Below are 14,504 nucleotides of genomic sequence, written 5' to 3' on the forward strand. Positions count from 1 at the left end.
AGGCCACAGAATTGATTATGGATTTTATCTTATCCAAAGTACAAGAAGTTGTACCTCACAAACTTTTACACTGGGGTTAGCTAGAGCTTGAAAAGCAGCTAGCCACATCAGTTTTTCATAGTGCTGGCTTTACATTCCGACTCTTCCACTTTCTATTCTGAGCAAAGATTTGGATTTGAGCTTGACTTGCTAGATCTACTGTAGCTAATTTCATCCCTCAGTAGGCATTGATTATCCATGAATTCAAAAGATAAGTTATGAATGTGAATCAGGCATTTTCTTCTAGCCTAAACTCAGTACTCCAAAGAGGAAGTGAATCATACATTACAGGGAACTAGAGCTCAAAGCACTAAGGTACATCTGAGATGCATATCAAGACAACACCAAGCTTCCACTGGGTCATAGGTTCCGTAAATATAGACATACAAGCCACAAAGTCTACAGTTAGACAGACTTTGATCATTTGGAGTTTAAAAATTGTTTTTAGTGGTTTGTTTTAGCCAACACTGCTTACAAAAGGTAGAACATGCAACACAATAAGCTGTACAGTTTACATAACCACTGGAAAGTCAGTGTGGTGTACACAGTTACCTAAATCCTTTAGAATCTGTGACAGTCCCACACCTAAACATAAAGAAAGTATTCAACTCAGATTTGAACTTATCAAGGCAAAGACAACACTCACGCTAGAACACATTATTTTGTTACAATTCAGTATATTGCAGGATACCAAGGAAAGTCTTAAATCATAAACAATTTGTACTTTTTACTTTTCTTTACTTTAAACTTTTCTTGTGACCTTTTTTAGGACATGCTTAAGAATACACCGAAGGGCCACGTGGATCGCCTGCCCCTGCAGCTTGCTCTGACAGAGCTGGAGATGCTGGCTGAGAAACTGAATGAACAGAAACGAGTAGCTGACCAGATTGCAGAGACTCAACAACTAGCCCGAAGCGTCAGTGATCGCCTGCTCAGTAAGGTGACTGAATACACGTGCACATGCGCGCGCACTTGCACATATGCCCCAATCAAATCAACTGTGAGCCAGACTCGGAGCCCTTTAACTCCTCTGCGTTGTTATCACTGTGAGCCAAACACCTATAAATTAAACTAGTATATAGCAGTTGCTTATATCACTATCCCACACATTAATCTAGGAAGGCATTTTTATTTAGAGAAATTATCTCCTAGAAATGATGCCCATTATCATCCCTAAACAGTACCAAATGCAATGGCAGAGGCGTTGCTTCTCCATTACCACACTGAAATTACCGTCCTGCCGCTGCAAATCTGAACAAATGCTGCTCTGAATAAGAAGAATTAGGGGGTAAATGAGACATTTAATTGGAAACTGTAAGAGAGCTATCTCTTTCACCCTGTCACTCTGCTCCTCTCTCTCTCCACTTTACCTCCCGTCTATTCCCCTCTTGCACTTCCCTGCTTATTCTCTTACTTTCTTACTCCACTTATACACTCTTTTCCTCTTTCTCTAGTGTGACTACATCTTACTCTGTCTTCTTCTCTCTCTCTCTCTCTCTCTCTCTCTCTCCCCCTCTCTTAATGTCTCTCTATCAGCCCTTGCTTTCCAGGACTCTGAGATGAGCTGATTCGGCCAATCTGCTCAACTCCACACAGAATTCCATTTGCTGCGGTGACACTGCAGAATTCCAATAGGAAACAGTCTCCTCTATTGCCCCCATAACCATCCAATGAAATATTCATTCTTTGTCTCAAAGTATCTAAGTCGCCGGAATAGGACAGATAACAATGTGAGAGAGACTAGGTTTCGCACACATTCACACAACACATGCAATCCCACTCACACATTCACATGGCATGGTGCAATGCCCTCTGTACCTACTGAAGCTTGAAAACTTTATGGGTGTATGCTTATAGCAGCGCACCTCTTGAGGGAGCTGTACGGTTTTGTGGCAATCAAATGGCAGTCCCACTCGGACTAATGAGTCATTTTGTGTGCTATCTGAGTTCAGCCAGAAGCTGCACTGCAGGATGTAGAATGGACACAGCAGCGAGATTCATTATTTCCTAAATATCTGCCTTTTGAACAAACACAAACATCAAAGGATCAGGATGTGAACTCCATATGTGGACGTAACCTGCTGCTTGCAGTATTGTGGCTTCACTTAAATTGTGATGAGCCTGGCTTAGATTGGTGCAGTATGCATACAACTAAAAGTACTGATTTAGGCAGTCATAAAAGAAGCTGGACCAAAGTGATAAAAGAACGCTTTCTGTTGCTATTTCCCTTTGCCAAACATATGGATGACTGGAAAGCACAGCATGTGCCAACATACTGTAACATAAATTGCATCTGTTATTGGATTCTTTAACTGTGTCTGTGTGTGTGTGGGTGTATTTGTGTAAAGGTGTGCATGCAACAAATTGTTCATGCATGTATATCTATTCGTAGTTGCCTTGTTGTGGTGGAAATGATTTTGTGTCCCCATGCTCATAAGCTAAGCCAGTTTGGACTCTGTAGCAGTGGTATGGTAGATAACATGGTACAAACAAAAAGCTAGAGAATGACCTGAAGCACGTGTTGAAAGTATTTATTTAAAAAGAAATGTTTGCAAGGCAAATGTGCATTCTCTCTTTCACTAAGTTTGCTTAATGAATAGGCTAGATATGTGTGTTTGTGTGTGTATGTGTGTGTGTGTGTGTGTGTGTGTGTGTGCCTTGTGTGTGTACATATACACACATTAAATGACCTTCAGCAGCATGAATTTGTTGCTAATCCCTGATGAGACATCTGTTCCTCCAAGCCTGACTTCTGTGTCCTCCAGGCACTGAACTCTGGAGGACTGGCCCTTTGTGATGCTGTCTTCTCCGCTTCTGATCTGATTGCTGTGTCCCTTTTAGCAACTGAACTCGGAGCAGGGGTCACTGGTCCTTTGTGAGACGCTTATTGAGACTGTGTATGGCGAGCGGGGACAAGTCCTAAAGTCGAAGGAGAGAAAGGTCTTCCTCTTTGATGATGTACTCATCTGTGCCAACATAAATGTCAAGTAAGTCCCTCTTGTGGAGCAAGTCGAGCTCAGTGCTCTTGCATTCAAAAAACTTTGCTAATTTGATCGTAATGTGTAGTTCTAGCATGAAGTTGTCTAAGCTTTGAAAGGAGAGTCTGCTAAACTGCTCAGTTAGGTGAAATAGCTATTAGGTGGCACAGGGCTCTTACGTGATGCCCTAGGTTTTGCAAGGATATTTTGGCAAACTGCATAGGAAAGAGAAATAGCTGCAAGGGGTTTTGAGCACTATCTGGAGTTGCAGGAGCTTTATCAGCTTTAAACAAATGGTAGAATGCCTAACTACAGCTACAGGAGTCTTAGATTACTGACATAAAACATTTTTTGGTTTCTTTCCAATTTATCTTATGTGACAGCACCATTGATCACATATCCCTCCCCCTACCCCCCACTCCACCACCACCTCCTTTCAAGAAGTAAACAGGAAAGGGATTTTGTATATTTTACAAACCTCCTGTCAAAGATGTCGCTTAAAGCCCTCTTCTTTAGCCTTCAAAGTAATTATCACTCTACATCTCATTCAACTTGATTGTCCCAAAGTTGACTTTGTCTACCCTCCAGGATCTTGAGAAACCGATCACAATGTTGATTGTCTGCGTGATTACTGGAATACATGAATAGCAATGAACTCCTCCTCATAGCCAGGGGTACAATTTTGGCGGGGAACATGGGTGATCATACAGATTTCTAATTCCCACATTTTTTCGTGACATTTTAAAGGCTGTCTTCTCCTATGGAGTGCTAGGTGTAGAGCTGTTAGCAAGATGCGGATAGGGAGGGATTTTCCCTCTGGTTTGTTTCCCTCTAAACTTCCTGCTCTAATTGTTTTTCTTCTTATCTCCACCAGGGGGCCTCCAGATATCAGCAGCCTGGTCCCTGTTGGCCCCAAATACACCATGAAGTGGAGCGCCCCCTTACAGCAGGTGCAAGTAGTAGAGGTGGGGCAGGAGGGCTCTCAAAGCAAAGACACCTTTTTCCAACAAAGCGGGGCCAAGCGGCCAGGTGGTGCATTTACAGCAGGTAAAAAACAAAAAAAATGCCAACCAGTCCTATCTCATTCCTTTCCCTAATGTGCCATCCTCTATGTAATCTCATCACTTGGACTGACTTTTATTCTCAGTCCCTTACTCTGACTCAGCAAAGCTGATCTGTTTCTGTTCTCAAGTGTCCCACGGAGGACTGGAGACGCATGCATGCTGCTTGTCACTCTGATTGAGGATGTGTTTGTGAGGAGGATAGTGATGACGGTCACTTGTTCCCATCTGCCTAGGGTCTTTTATCTTGGAGAGAGATGTGGGGGTAGAGAGCCCCCTGCCGCAGCATCCCCACAGTCTCATTTCATTCTCTGATAGAACACAAACACATCTAGAGTGGAATCATCAATCTGCAGAGATTATTCCCTCCCTTTCCAGGCCCAATTAGAGAGCCAGTAGAAGTAGATAGGAATCGGTGGTTGAAACACTAGTTCTCCCACCACCCCTCACTAAACTCGGGTGTATACAGAGCTTGACGAGATCCCTGATAAATGTGCCATGGGAAAAGGGAGATACAAAGCCTTATCAGGATGTAATGGTACAGGATTTTCAAAGTTGCAGCTCTATGACTTAAATAATAATGATGCCTTCCTCAGAGCTACCCGTGTCATGTTCAGCAAGTAGCTACTGCTTTGAGAGCTGGTCTAGATTCTCACTGGATTAAGTTGCTCGCTTTTGTGCAGGTAAAGTATACTCGTATACGCACAACTTTGCTGCAAGGTTTTGGGATCATTTAAGGTTAGCTCTCAATGCAGCTGTCTCCCTTCCTTTACCTGCTTCTAACTCTGAGAATGTTATGCCTCACAGAGGATGCTGTATTCTTACGCAGACATTCCCTCTTCTTTTTTTCACCTTTTCGACACGGAGTGGTCACCTTAATCATCCAGAAACCTCCCTGAACATCTGTGGGGTCCCAAATTTTCATTCAGACAGGCTGTCCAATCTATTTATAGTTTCATCCCCTGTGATGTCATTCAGTGGGGTGTCTAGTCTAAATCCTTCGTTCCCTCAGCATGGTTCAAAATTGAGTCATTTTTCATCTTCTGCAGACCCTGGTGCTACTCTTGATTGAAGAAAGCTGGCCTTTAGGGAAATGCTGGCCCATCTTGCTCCATCCCTTTGTCTGTGCCTATACCAGGCTGTCTCTTCGTCTGTCCCTAACAACACACAGAAAGCCGACCAATGTATGCACTCTTTTTGTGAAAGCCGAGTGTTCCAATTGTTTACCCTCATGCTGTCTTTCCTTCATTCTGCCCCCATTACACCCCCATTATTGCTGATTATTATTTGACTTGCTGTCATGAGTGCAGTTTTTTTTGTCAGATGTGTACCAGTGGGCTTTGGCTATGGACCAGACTAGGGTTTTCAATGCAGGTGTGGAAGCTGCATTGTCTTTAAATCCACTGGCTAGCGTCACTGGCACAGCAGCTGAGTGCCAAACTGCTGACTTATTCCAGAGAAAGAAGGGATGGACCCCTCTGGGCGCTTGCCTTCCACACCAGTCAGCTACGTGCCTGGCGGCTGGTGTGGATAGCCATGTCTGAGTGTGGAAACCATATCCTGCCTCACCAACGGGATTACGCTGGATTACAACTCAGCACATTCACCTCTCAGGCCGTAGCCAACTACAGGCCCTAGAGGACTCAAAAACCTGCTCAGGGGTCCAGGCAATCCCTTTGGAGAGGACAGGAAGACATTGTTCTTGCAACTCACAGCACACCCTTTTATATTCAGATGTCTTACCTATTGATTTCTTTGCACATATGACAGATGTTACTGGCTGCCTGTGACAAAGATCCCATTAAACCCCAAAAGCTACAATGGAGCTCTCGAATTGAATTGAACAATCCCAGCCTACCCCTCTCTTCTTCTCACTCCCTTTCCTTTTACGGCTTTACTCTCACTCCATTTATGCACGCGGATAGACAAAAGGCGGCATGTCCCATCAGTGGAGCATCCCTCACTAAGCCCGCCTACAGGCTCAGCTCTTCTGCTGCTTTATTATGTAGCAGGGGTGACAGTGCAGGACAGCTCTGGAGCAAAATCTACCTGCAGAATTTAATTAGGCAGTTCGCATGGAATCTGCTGCTGGGGAGATGTGGGCCAGGGGAGCTAGGACGTCGGATGGCAGACAGGAGGAGACACAGCTATTGATTTGCGGCAGTAAGAGAGAGAGACTTTGAAGGTAGCGGGCCTCAAATCGATGCTGAATTTTGCGTCTAATGAGACACCTGCATTGCTTTTGGCCAGAAAAAGGGCATCATAGCTCCAAATAACAGTTTTTCCATCTGATTTTTTTACTCATAAATTCACTCTCTGTAGTTCAACAAATAATGAAGATCGATCCATCTACACATTGAACCTCTTTTATTAGTGTCACTGGAGTTTCAGCAAAAGCAACTTTTCTTTCTGCACTTCCACTAGTTCTCTGAGGCAATGTCATTGTTTTCTCTGAGTGTGTAAAACACTGAACTGTATATTGCATGTCTACATCATATATATATATATATATATATATATATATATGTGTGTGTATATGTATGTGTGTGTGTATATGTATATATTTGTATAGGGATATGGTTTTATCCCTGTGTATCCAATACCTTTGTGTTTTGGACAGTTTTTCAAACAAAATAAGTAATTTGAAGAGATCACCTTGAGCTTTGTGAAATTGTAATGCCCATTTTTTCATTGTTATTTGACAAATTATAGGCTAAGTTACTTTTGTTGCATGCAATATGTTGGTGATATCACAAATTCTTAGGTTTTGTGTGTTGTCCACCTCTTAGGTAAAGTGATTCTTGGCCCTCCACGGCTTTACCAGGAGCTACAAGAACTGCAACATGACCTTTCTGTCGTGGAGGAGGTCACTCTTCTTGTGGGCACACTACAGGGGATGTATCAGGTACTTGTCACTTCATGTTACAGTTACACTGCACCTGTCTTACAGGGAAATGTGTATCATACAACATATATAATGCAACAGTCAATGGAAAGGCAAGATTTCATCCTTTTGTTTCCTCAGTCTAACTGACACTACAGGCCAAACACCACTACACAAGCTAGTCCTGTTCTCTCTCGGTTTTCTGACCTTCAAATGTGCTCTCCTCCAAAAACTGCTTTCAGTCTCACAAATTATTTATAAGCCAGTTATCTCAAGATATTGACTCATATGAAAATATGTGTATACATAATATATGAAAAATGGATGTATTCTGTAAACTGCAGCTTACTTTACAATAGCTCAGAAGCTCTGAGAACACTCCACAGAATCACAAAGACAGCCAAGACAAAACTGAAGTATGCACAGTTAATTTAAATTGTCGGATTGAGTGCAAACTAAGAGATCAAGTTTAGATGGTACAAGGATAACCATTTGGGGAAATCTCTTTCTGCTATTCCCCTCAAAGAAATTGCAAAATGATTCTAGATGTTTAAAATGGGATCAAAGAAAATACCCTACGCTTCTTGAATCATCAGTTTCTAAAAGCATGAAGTCTCTCCTCTATCTCCTTATCAACAGTGCCACAGTGGTGGTGTGAATGAGATGTTCTCTGATTAACTGCATGCAAGTGTCAGATTTGCTGTGTTGCAGAAGAAACCGGCAGCGTCCCTCCTGTAGCGTTCAAATCAGGACACTTCCCAGTAGTCTGCCACTAACACATTAACAGTACCATACACTACATAACACATCCAGGGAAGTATACTCCAGCAATCACCAAAGAGCCTCTCAGGCTAATGGTGGCACCTTTGCCTCTCTGCACTTAATGAGCACAATGTCCTCAGGAGGAGTGATATTGGCCTGGCACTAAATGACTGATTTTCACTTTCCACCCAGTTATAATATTGTCCACGGAACAAATAGATAAAATACTTCTGCACAGCTCATTGACTTTAGAAAATTGATTTGATTCTGTTTGACTTGGGGGACTAGGTTTGTACAATGGATGCTGGTGTTGAAGTAAATTCAGCGTTACATTTGAGGGGATAAAAATGCCACAACCATGTAGCTTCAAATAATGTACTGCAGTTTGATATGAGTGGATGTATGGTGGTTCGTGTGTAAGAATATCAAAATGTAAGTGCATCTACAGTATCCCCCTGTGGTCAGTATGCATGGAATGCGCTTGTATCTTTCATAGATGACCTATATGCTACAGCTTAGAAACAAGTTTTAACTGTGTGTTTTTCCATCAAAGAACCTGAACACCACTGTGGCCCAGGACTGGTGTCTGGCTCTGCAGAGGCTTATTCGCATCAAAGAAGAACAAATCCAGAGTGCTAACAAATGTCGCTTACGCCTGCAGGTGCCTGGCAGGCCAGACAAGTGAGTAGCATCTCACATACAGATGTGCTACAAGTAAAATATGCTGTATATGTTTGGGTATGAGAACATAAATGAACACAAAATCAGCAACAGCAACAATGCATCCTTTGTTGGTAACTGATTTAAAGAAGTAAAAAAGATTTTAATGATGATGATTACAAAAATAACAAGACAAACTGTCAAACTGGCTGTCACCCCCCCCTTTAGCTATATACTGTATCTTATCTGTATCTGTATATAACTTGCTTCTTTTAGATAGTTGATAGTAAAATGATAGTGGCACTAAATATAGTAGGAAAGAGAGGGATGGCTAAAAAAAACAGCACATTGTAATTACATATATGCACTTAGATCACTGGGCCAACAAGACATTCTAACCTTTTGTGAATAAGAGGCGAGAACAGTTTACTCTGTCATGAGAGGGTAATTACCTGACTCAAATAATTAATTTCCTTCAGTACTAGGATGGAATAATAATTTGCCTCCACGAAATGTTTCTTTTGCAGGATTTAATTGAGACCCTTTTGTGTGTCAGACTTTGTCTAACATTGGACCATAGTGCATAACTTTTCTCAGTTGCTCAACTAAGATCCATATTATTATTATTAGTTTGCGGTGTCTTTAAAAAAAAAATATCCAGCATTTGGGAATGTAGCATATGCTTCTATGCTACAGTACTATAATTGAACTCCTGGTTGTAAGGATACTCTAATGTAAAACACCTTTAGTTTTTATATTAGATTTTACAAGAGTTAATACACATAAGTAAATAGTGATATGTTAAGTTAATAACCTATAGGGTTTAGTTTGTAAATGTATGGCTTTTAAGTTCTTGCATTTCAACGATTACCACTAGTTTTACTTCATCAGACCAAACACAAAACAGCAGCAGTTGCTGAGCATATATGCAAGCCATAGCAGGTTACCTTGTCACACTAAGGGTGTTGAAGTGGTTGTCTTAACATGTCAAAGTAGATCCTGGAGGGTAGAGTGACTGCTAAATGACTGAAGGGCTACTTAGAGAAGAACAAAGATGGCAAGGAAAGAGCATATGAGTAGCTTATAGTACTGCACAAGAACTGGGAATAGCAAATAATGGCAGATTATAATGGATCCCATTTCGTGGCTTCTGGTGGGGATTGGATAAGAAAGAGGCAGGGGGAGGACAAAAAGAGAAAGATTGCGATAAAAAAGCCAGAGCCCCGCTGAAAGAGACTAAGCAGGAGAAGGAGAGGAAGAAAGGAAGAAAGAGTGAGAGAGATGATCGACCCCCCCAATGAAAGACTTGGCTCTCTGCCGGCAGGGCAGTGGCAGTCAGAAGAGTGGGCCTAATGCTTCAGAGCCAGAGAGAATCTAACTGTGCCAAGCCAAGCTAAAGTGACAGCTTGAGCAGCGGAGCTGTGCAGATCAGTTCTCCCACATCTCCCAGCTTCCTCGTCGGCTGTCACACCAGGCCTGCAGGGCCAATCTGCTTACTCAGATGTTTGGTGGAGCCAGATGTCATGCTTACAAGAGAGTCCCCGAATTCCCCTTCAAGGGGTACCCTATTTGCTGAGTTCTTGTGATAATGTCATTAGCAACTAATCTGACAAGGAGATTTCCCACCTCTACATATGTCCAAGCTGTAGATTTGTATTTAAAATTTAAATAATGTAGAGCTGCACTGGAATCATTCTTGGAGATGGCCACAGAGTTTATGTGGAGAGGTAAAATATAACAATGTCAGCTGAAAGAGAGAAATCTCCTATAGGGAAAAAGAGCCAATTCTGGTTGTGTGATAGCAATCTAATTGAAGCTGGGCCTCTGTGTCGGGTGGCTGGACCGGCAGTGAGCCTCGGGGCTGGGGGTGACAGGTGGCACAGCGGGTGCCCAAACCATTCTGACACTACCCAGGGTGCGGCAGTGGCAGATTGCAGGGGAGAACAGCGGGAAGACTGGCTCTGTCTCTGTCACAAACACACACACATACGTTGGTTTTCCCTTATTATCTGTCTATGTTTTGTTACTGAAATGAGTAACAATCTAGGGCACAACAATGCTTCCAGAGTATGAGCATGCTACATGTTTTTACACGTGCTTTCTGCTGATAAATGCACCTGCACACAAGAAGGAATGCAGCTAAGACAAAGAAGCAGACACATACACACTTGTGCGCAAAGCCGAGCCTTTGCTCTGCTGGTGAGAGAGTGGGACCACAGCAGGGACCCCCTGTACTGAGTTGGTCCCCTCCTGTCTGGCCGCAAGCAACTCTCTGCAGTCAGGCAGCACATCACAGCCTCCACTCTGCAAACAGAGTGAGGACGTGGAGAGAATCCTGACTGCTGCCTCAAAGGCACCAGCCTACGTGTGACAGCAGTTCATTAACATCCTCTTTTACTGCGTCTGCTGGAGCAACCACAGGCATAGATACATGGGGCCATACTGGCAAGCGACAGATAGAGTTCAAATTTCATACTTTAACCAAATGTGTTTCTTCAAATGTGTTACTTCATCCTCTATTTCAACTAGTATACACGAAGAAACATTATTGTAAGCCTGAAACCTCTTTTTTTCAAGGTCCCTTTTAAGACTACCTGCAAGGCGCATAGCAGATCTTGCATTCTTTCGGGCTTCATCTTTAGTTAGTTCTGGCTGAGAGTCTTGTCCAAACAGACATGCTCCCAAAGAGGCTCTGGAGAGTCGTTATGACTCGTCTCTGGTTGTTCCATGTGTATGAAGAGGGGTGTGCTGGCAGATAGAAGCATGAGATGGATCCCACAAAAATGGTTGGTCTTCCCATATTACAAATAAAAGATTATTTTTGCTTATCTCTAGTGGCATCTAGCCTTACAGATATTTTTTGTTTTAGTTGTCCAGACTATCCCCCTGTTCAATTTCAGCTTCCAATAAAATGGGGGTAAATAGAATTAAATTTGAGGCACTCAAATCTCTGTCCCCGTTACTCTGGATACTTGATGGACTATGTCCTCATCTAACTCTTAGAAAGACATCAAAATGTACTTCTCACAATGGTGGAATGTTCCTATAACATTTGTCGCATCCTTGTGCTTTAGTGAATTAATGGTATGTAAATAGCACTCCACCTCTGCACCCACCCCCACCCCAACCTTTGCTCCTCTGTTTTTAGCCTTATTTATGCAGGGGCAGCTTGCTGTTTTTTTCTTCTTGTTTTCACATTCACACATGTAGACACATTCACACCTGGAAGCGACCAGGAATAACCACAGTCCTCTACTTTTAGCCAATTATCAGGGCTGTGGGGCCGGGGCTGAAGGGCACCTACGGTACATTTTCTTTGGTCAGCTGTAGTGGTAGTTGCTGCTGCTTGAGTAGTCTAAACAAATTGGGGAAATGTGCTTAGCTCATTTACTGAGGTGGTATTTTATCTGGTCTTCACATACTGTTTACCCTAGATTCATTTTAACATAGAAAGTTTTTGTTATATGGTACATATACTCAGCTTTCGCCCCTTATACTTTATACCTCATGACTATATAAAAGAAGTGGACGTAGCCACCATGACTTCACCCATTGTTTGTGGACTACCAATTTTAAGCCACTTTGGCTGTCGCCGAGACAGGCATAGCTACGCCTCACAGGAAACAACCATTTAGTGCTGGAATTTGAACCAAGAAACTCCAGATCTTTGTTATTTTCAGGCAAATTTTGTACCACTTACAGAGAATCCTGTGTCTGTTTGTGTACAATCCTGTCACCTGTATAAATTATATTCAGTCTAAACCAAGCGAGAAGCTTCCGGTCAGCGATCTGATGCCAGCGTGGAAGTCCCTGAAACCTGCATTCTATTGAACAGCCAGCAGGGTGCGACTTTTCTGGTTGCAAAAAGAAGTCTGGCTCCATTAGAAATATGGCAAAATGACCCTACTTCTCACCTGAATAATTACCTTCAGTAAACACTTTCCTGTTAAGTTTATGGTCTCAATCGCTAGTTTCATGTCTTCTCCAATACAAAATGATGTTCATTTAGTAAATTATGGTCCCATTTATTTTAAAATAGACAGAGTATGCTTCAGGGCAGGATTACCTATGATTGACAAGTCGTTGCGCCATTGAAAAAGCTTATTTGGTGTTGGCTGTTCACTTTCTCTGGTGAATACATTTAGTTTTAAGACTGTTGTTTGCTAGACAAAATTGTCAGCCCTGTTAAAATGACAGTTAATAACAGATGTACCTAGCTAAGCAAGCTAGCTAGCTAGTTCTGCACATGGCCACGTCCAGTGCTGCTGGTTGCAAAAACTCAACATGGTGGCGGCCTATCGGCCAAACTCAAGGCTTCAAAATGGCAGTCCACAAACCAACGGGTGACGTCACGATGACTATGTCCACTTCTTATATACAGTCTAAGGTCTGAACCCAAGCTATTCAAAATCTGTTTACTTGAATGGGCAGAGGTTCTGATAGTCTAGTTGCACATCTGCCACTACAGTGGACGCTAGTGTGACATGCCATACACTACCAACCTCTGGTAAGCTGTTGTAAGTGCTACTTAAATTTGTCAAAACCAAGATGGCAGACGGACAATCAGAAACGCTGAGCAGCTCAGGTAAATCTTGCCACTCTTTCAATTATAGAAGACCCCTGCAGCTAAATAAAATTTGGTAACATCTAGTAACAGCTAATTTTAATTACTACCTCTCCAAGAATTGATTCTATGTTGGGAGGAAAATACAGAAATAGGAGAATCCCCAAATGCTAGCAGCAGTGATAGTGGAGCTGAAAAATGAAAATGTTAAAATATATGACCACATTGAGGATTAATACAAATTATGAATTTTAATAGTCAGACAATATTAATTCATATAGCTCTTGTTTCGCGGGACACCACCGGAGATTTAATTCATCCAGAGTCTCTGGATCTCTCGGTAGCGTTTTAATAATAATACAATTATTCGCTAGTGATCAGTTAGTTAATAATCGCTCAATTATCTTACATCAATCAGTCCGTCTCAAATTGAAGGGGTAAATTCTCGTTACAGGGACTTGGAGTTAAGCAATACACACAAAAAACGCAAGCTATGAGTTTTAAGAGTTAAAGATAATCTATTAACAAACTATTGGACATCACTGGTCGCAGAACGCCTTGGTTTGGTCTTACTGCTTGTCGTTTCTCCCAGCCGGGTTGCTGGTCGGCGGCCTCACGCTGGCGGAGGTCCGTGCTTTCTCAGTTAGGACGTCTTAAAGCTGTCGGTCGGTCGCTTTCTCTGCCAGGGAATTGCTTGTCGGCTTATTGAAGAAACTTGCAGTGGGGGCATTTACAACCCTGGCTTGGGTTAGATGTTTGGTCGTCCTTTGTTACTGCTTCGGTGGGAGCAGTGTAAGTTAGCTTAAAAAGAACTTGGTCGTTCTTGAATTAAACTAGTGTAACTTAACGGTCTGATAACTTTTAACAACGAAAAGAAAAGAAAAAACGAGGAAAAAGGCAGAGGTCGCGGCGCTTCGCGTGTGTGGCTTGAAACGAACAAAGAGCCTTCGCTGCGGGCAAGAGGACCAAGAGAACAAGAGAACGTGTGTCGCTGCTTTTGTTTGTTGGGGCGTGGTTCCCAGAGGGCAGTCGTTTATTCCCCTGAGGGCTTGTTTCCGGTTTCTGTGTTTTAAAAACTTTTAATATGTCTATTCAAACATCTATTTGCGCGTATTGTAATCAAATATCTTCCCACAATCAAACCTTAATTGTCAAATGGTGATACCGTTCTTAGTTTTAAGTATTTGATAAAAAGGAAAACAATTGTCAGTAGTTAAACCTAAAAGGGTATTCCTAGGAATCCCATCAGATGAGAGGAACTTAACTAGCTTCCTGGATAATATTGGTTGTTACACGTTCTTACTTAGAGAATATAAGCAAGATACACGTATGGCATCAGATTATGAACAGGTAAATACAGAGTGACATTTATACATTAAACGGCATTTCAGAACGATGGCATGCAATACTTTTTGTCCTCTGGTTCCATGACGATAGCTTTGATTATTCTTTCAACACAATCGTTTGCTCAGCATCTGGGAAATTTAGTTATTTAACATTAAATTCGAGCTGGAAAATAAATCGAGTAGTATAGAATGACATTTCTTTATCATATC

At 42.2% G+C, this 14,504-nt stretch overlaps 1 protein-coding gene across 3 annotated transcripts in view; it reads left to right on the top strand.

The window, feature by feature from the left end:
* The window catches only part of arhgef10la (Rho guanine nucleotide exchange factor (GEF) 10-like a), a 115,770-nt gene that overhangs the window by 34,565 nt on the left and 66,701 nt on the right, over nt 1-14,504 (top strand). For all 3 annotated transcript variants that reach the window (XM_038695432.1, XM_038695433.1, XM_038695434.1), the window contains 5 exons: nt 809-979; nt 2,881-3,026; nt 3,892-4,064; nt 6,868-6,983; nt 8,278-8,405. In XM_038695432.1, the coding sequence (XP_038551360.1) occupies nt 809-979; nt 2,881-3,026; nt 3,892-4,064; nt 6,868-6,983; nt 8,278-8,405 (734 nt within the window). The remainder of the gene's footprint in view (nt 1-808; nt 980-2,880; nt 3,027-3,891; nt 4,065-6,867; nt 6,984-8,277; nt 8,406-14,504) is intronic.

Source organism: Micropterus salmoides, unplaced genomic scaffold, assembly GCF_014851395.1.
Source record: "Micropterus salmoides isolate LMB-PRFRI ecotype aquatic unplaced genomic scaffold, ASM1485139v1 Ms_hic_scaffold_4, whole genome shotgun sequence".
Taxonomy (NCBI): domain Eukaryota; kingdom Metazoa; phylum Chordata; class Actinopteri; order Centrarchiformes; family Centrarchidae; genus Micropterus; species Micropterus salmoides.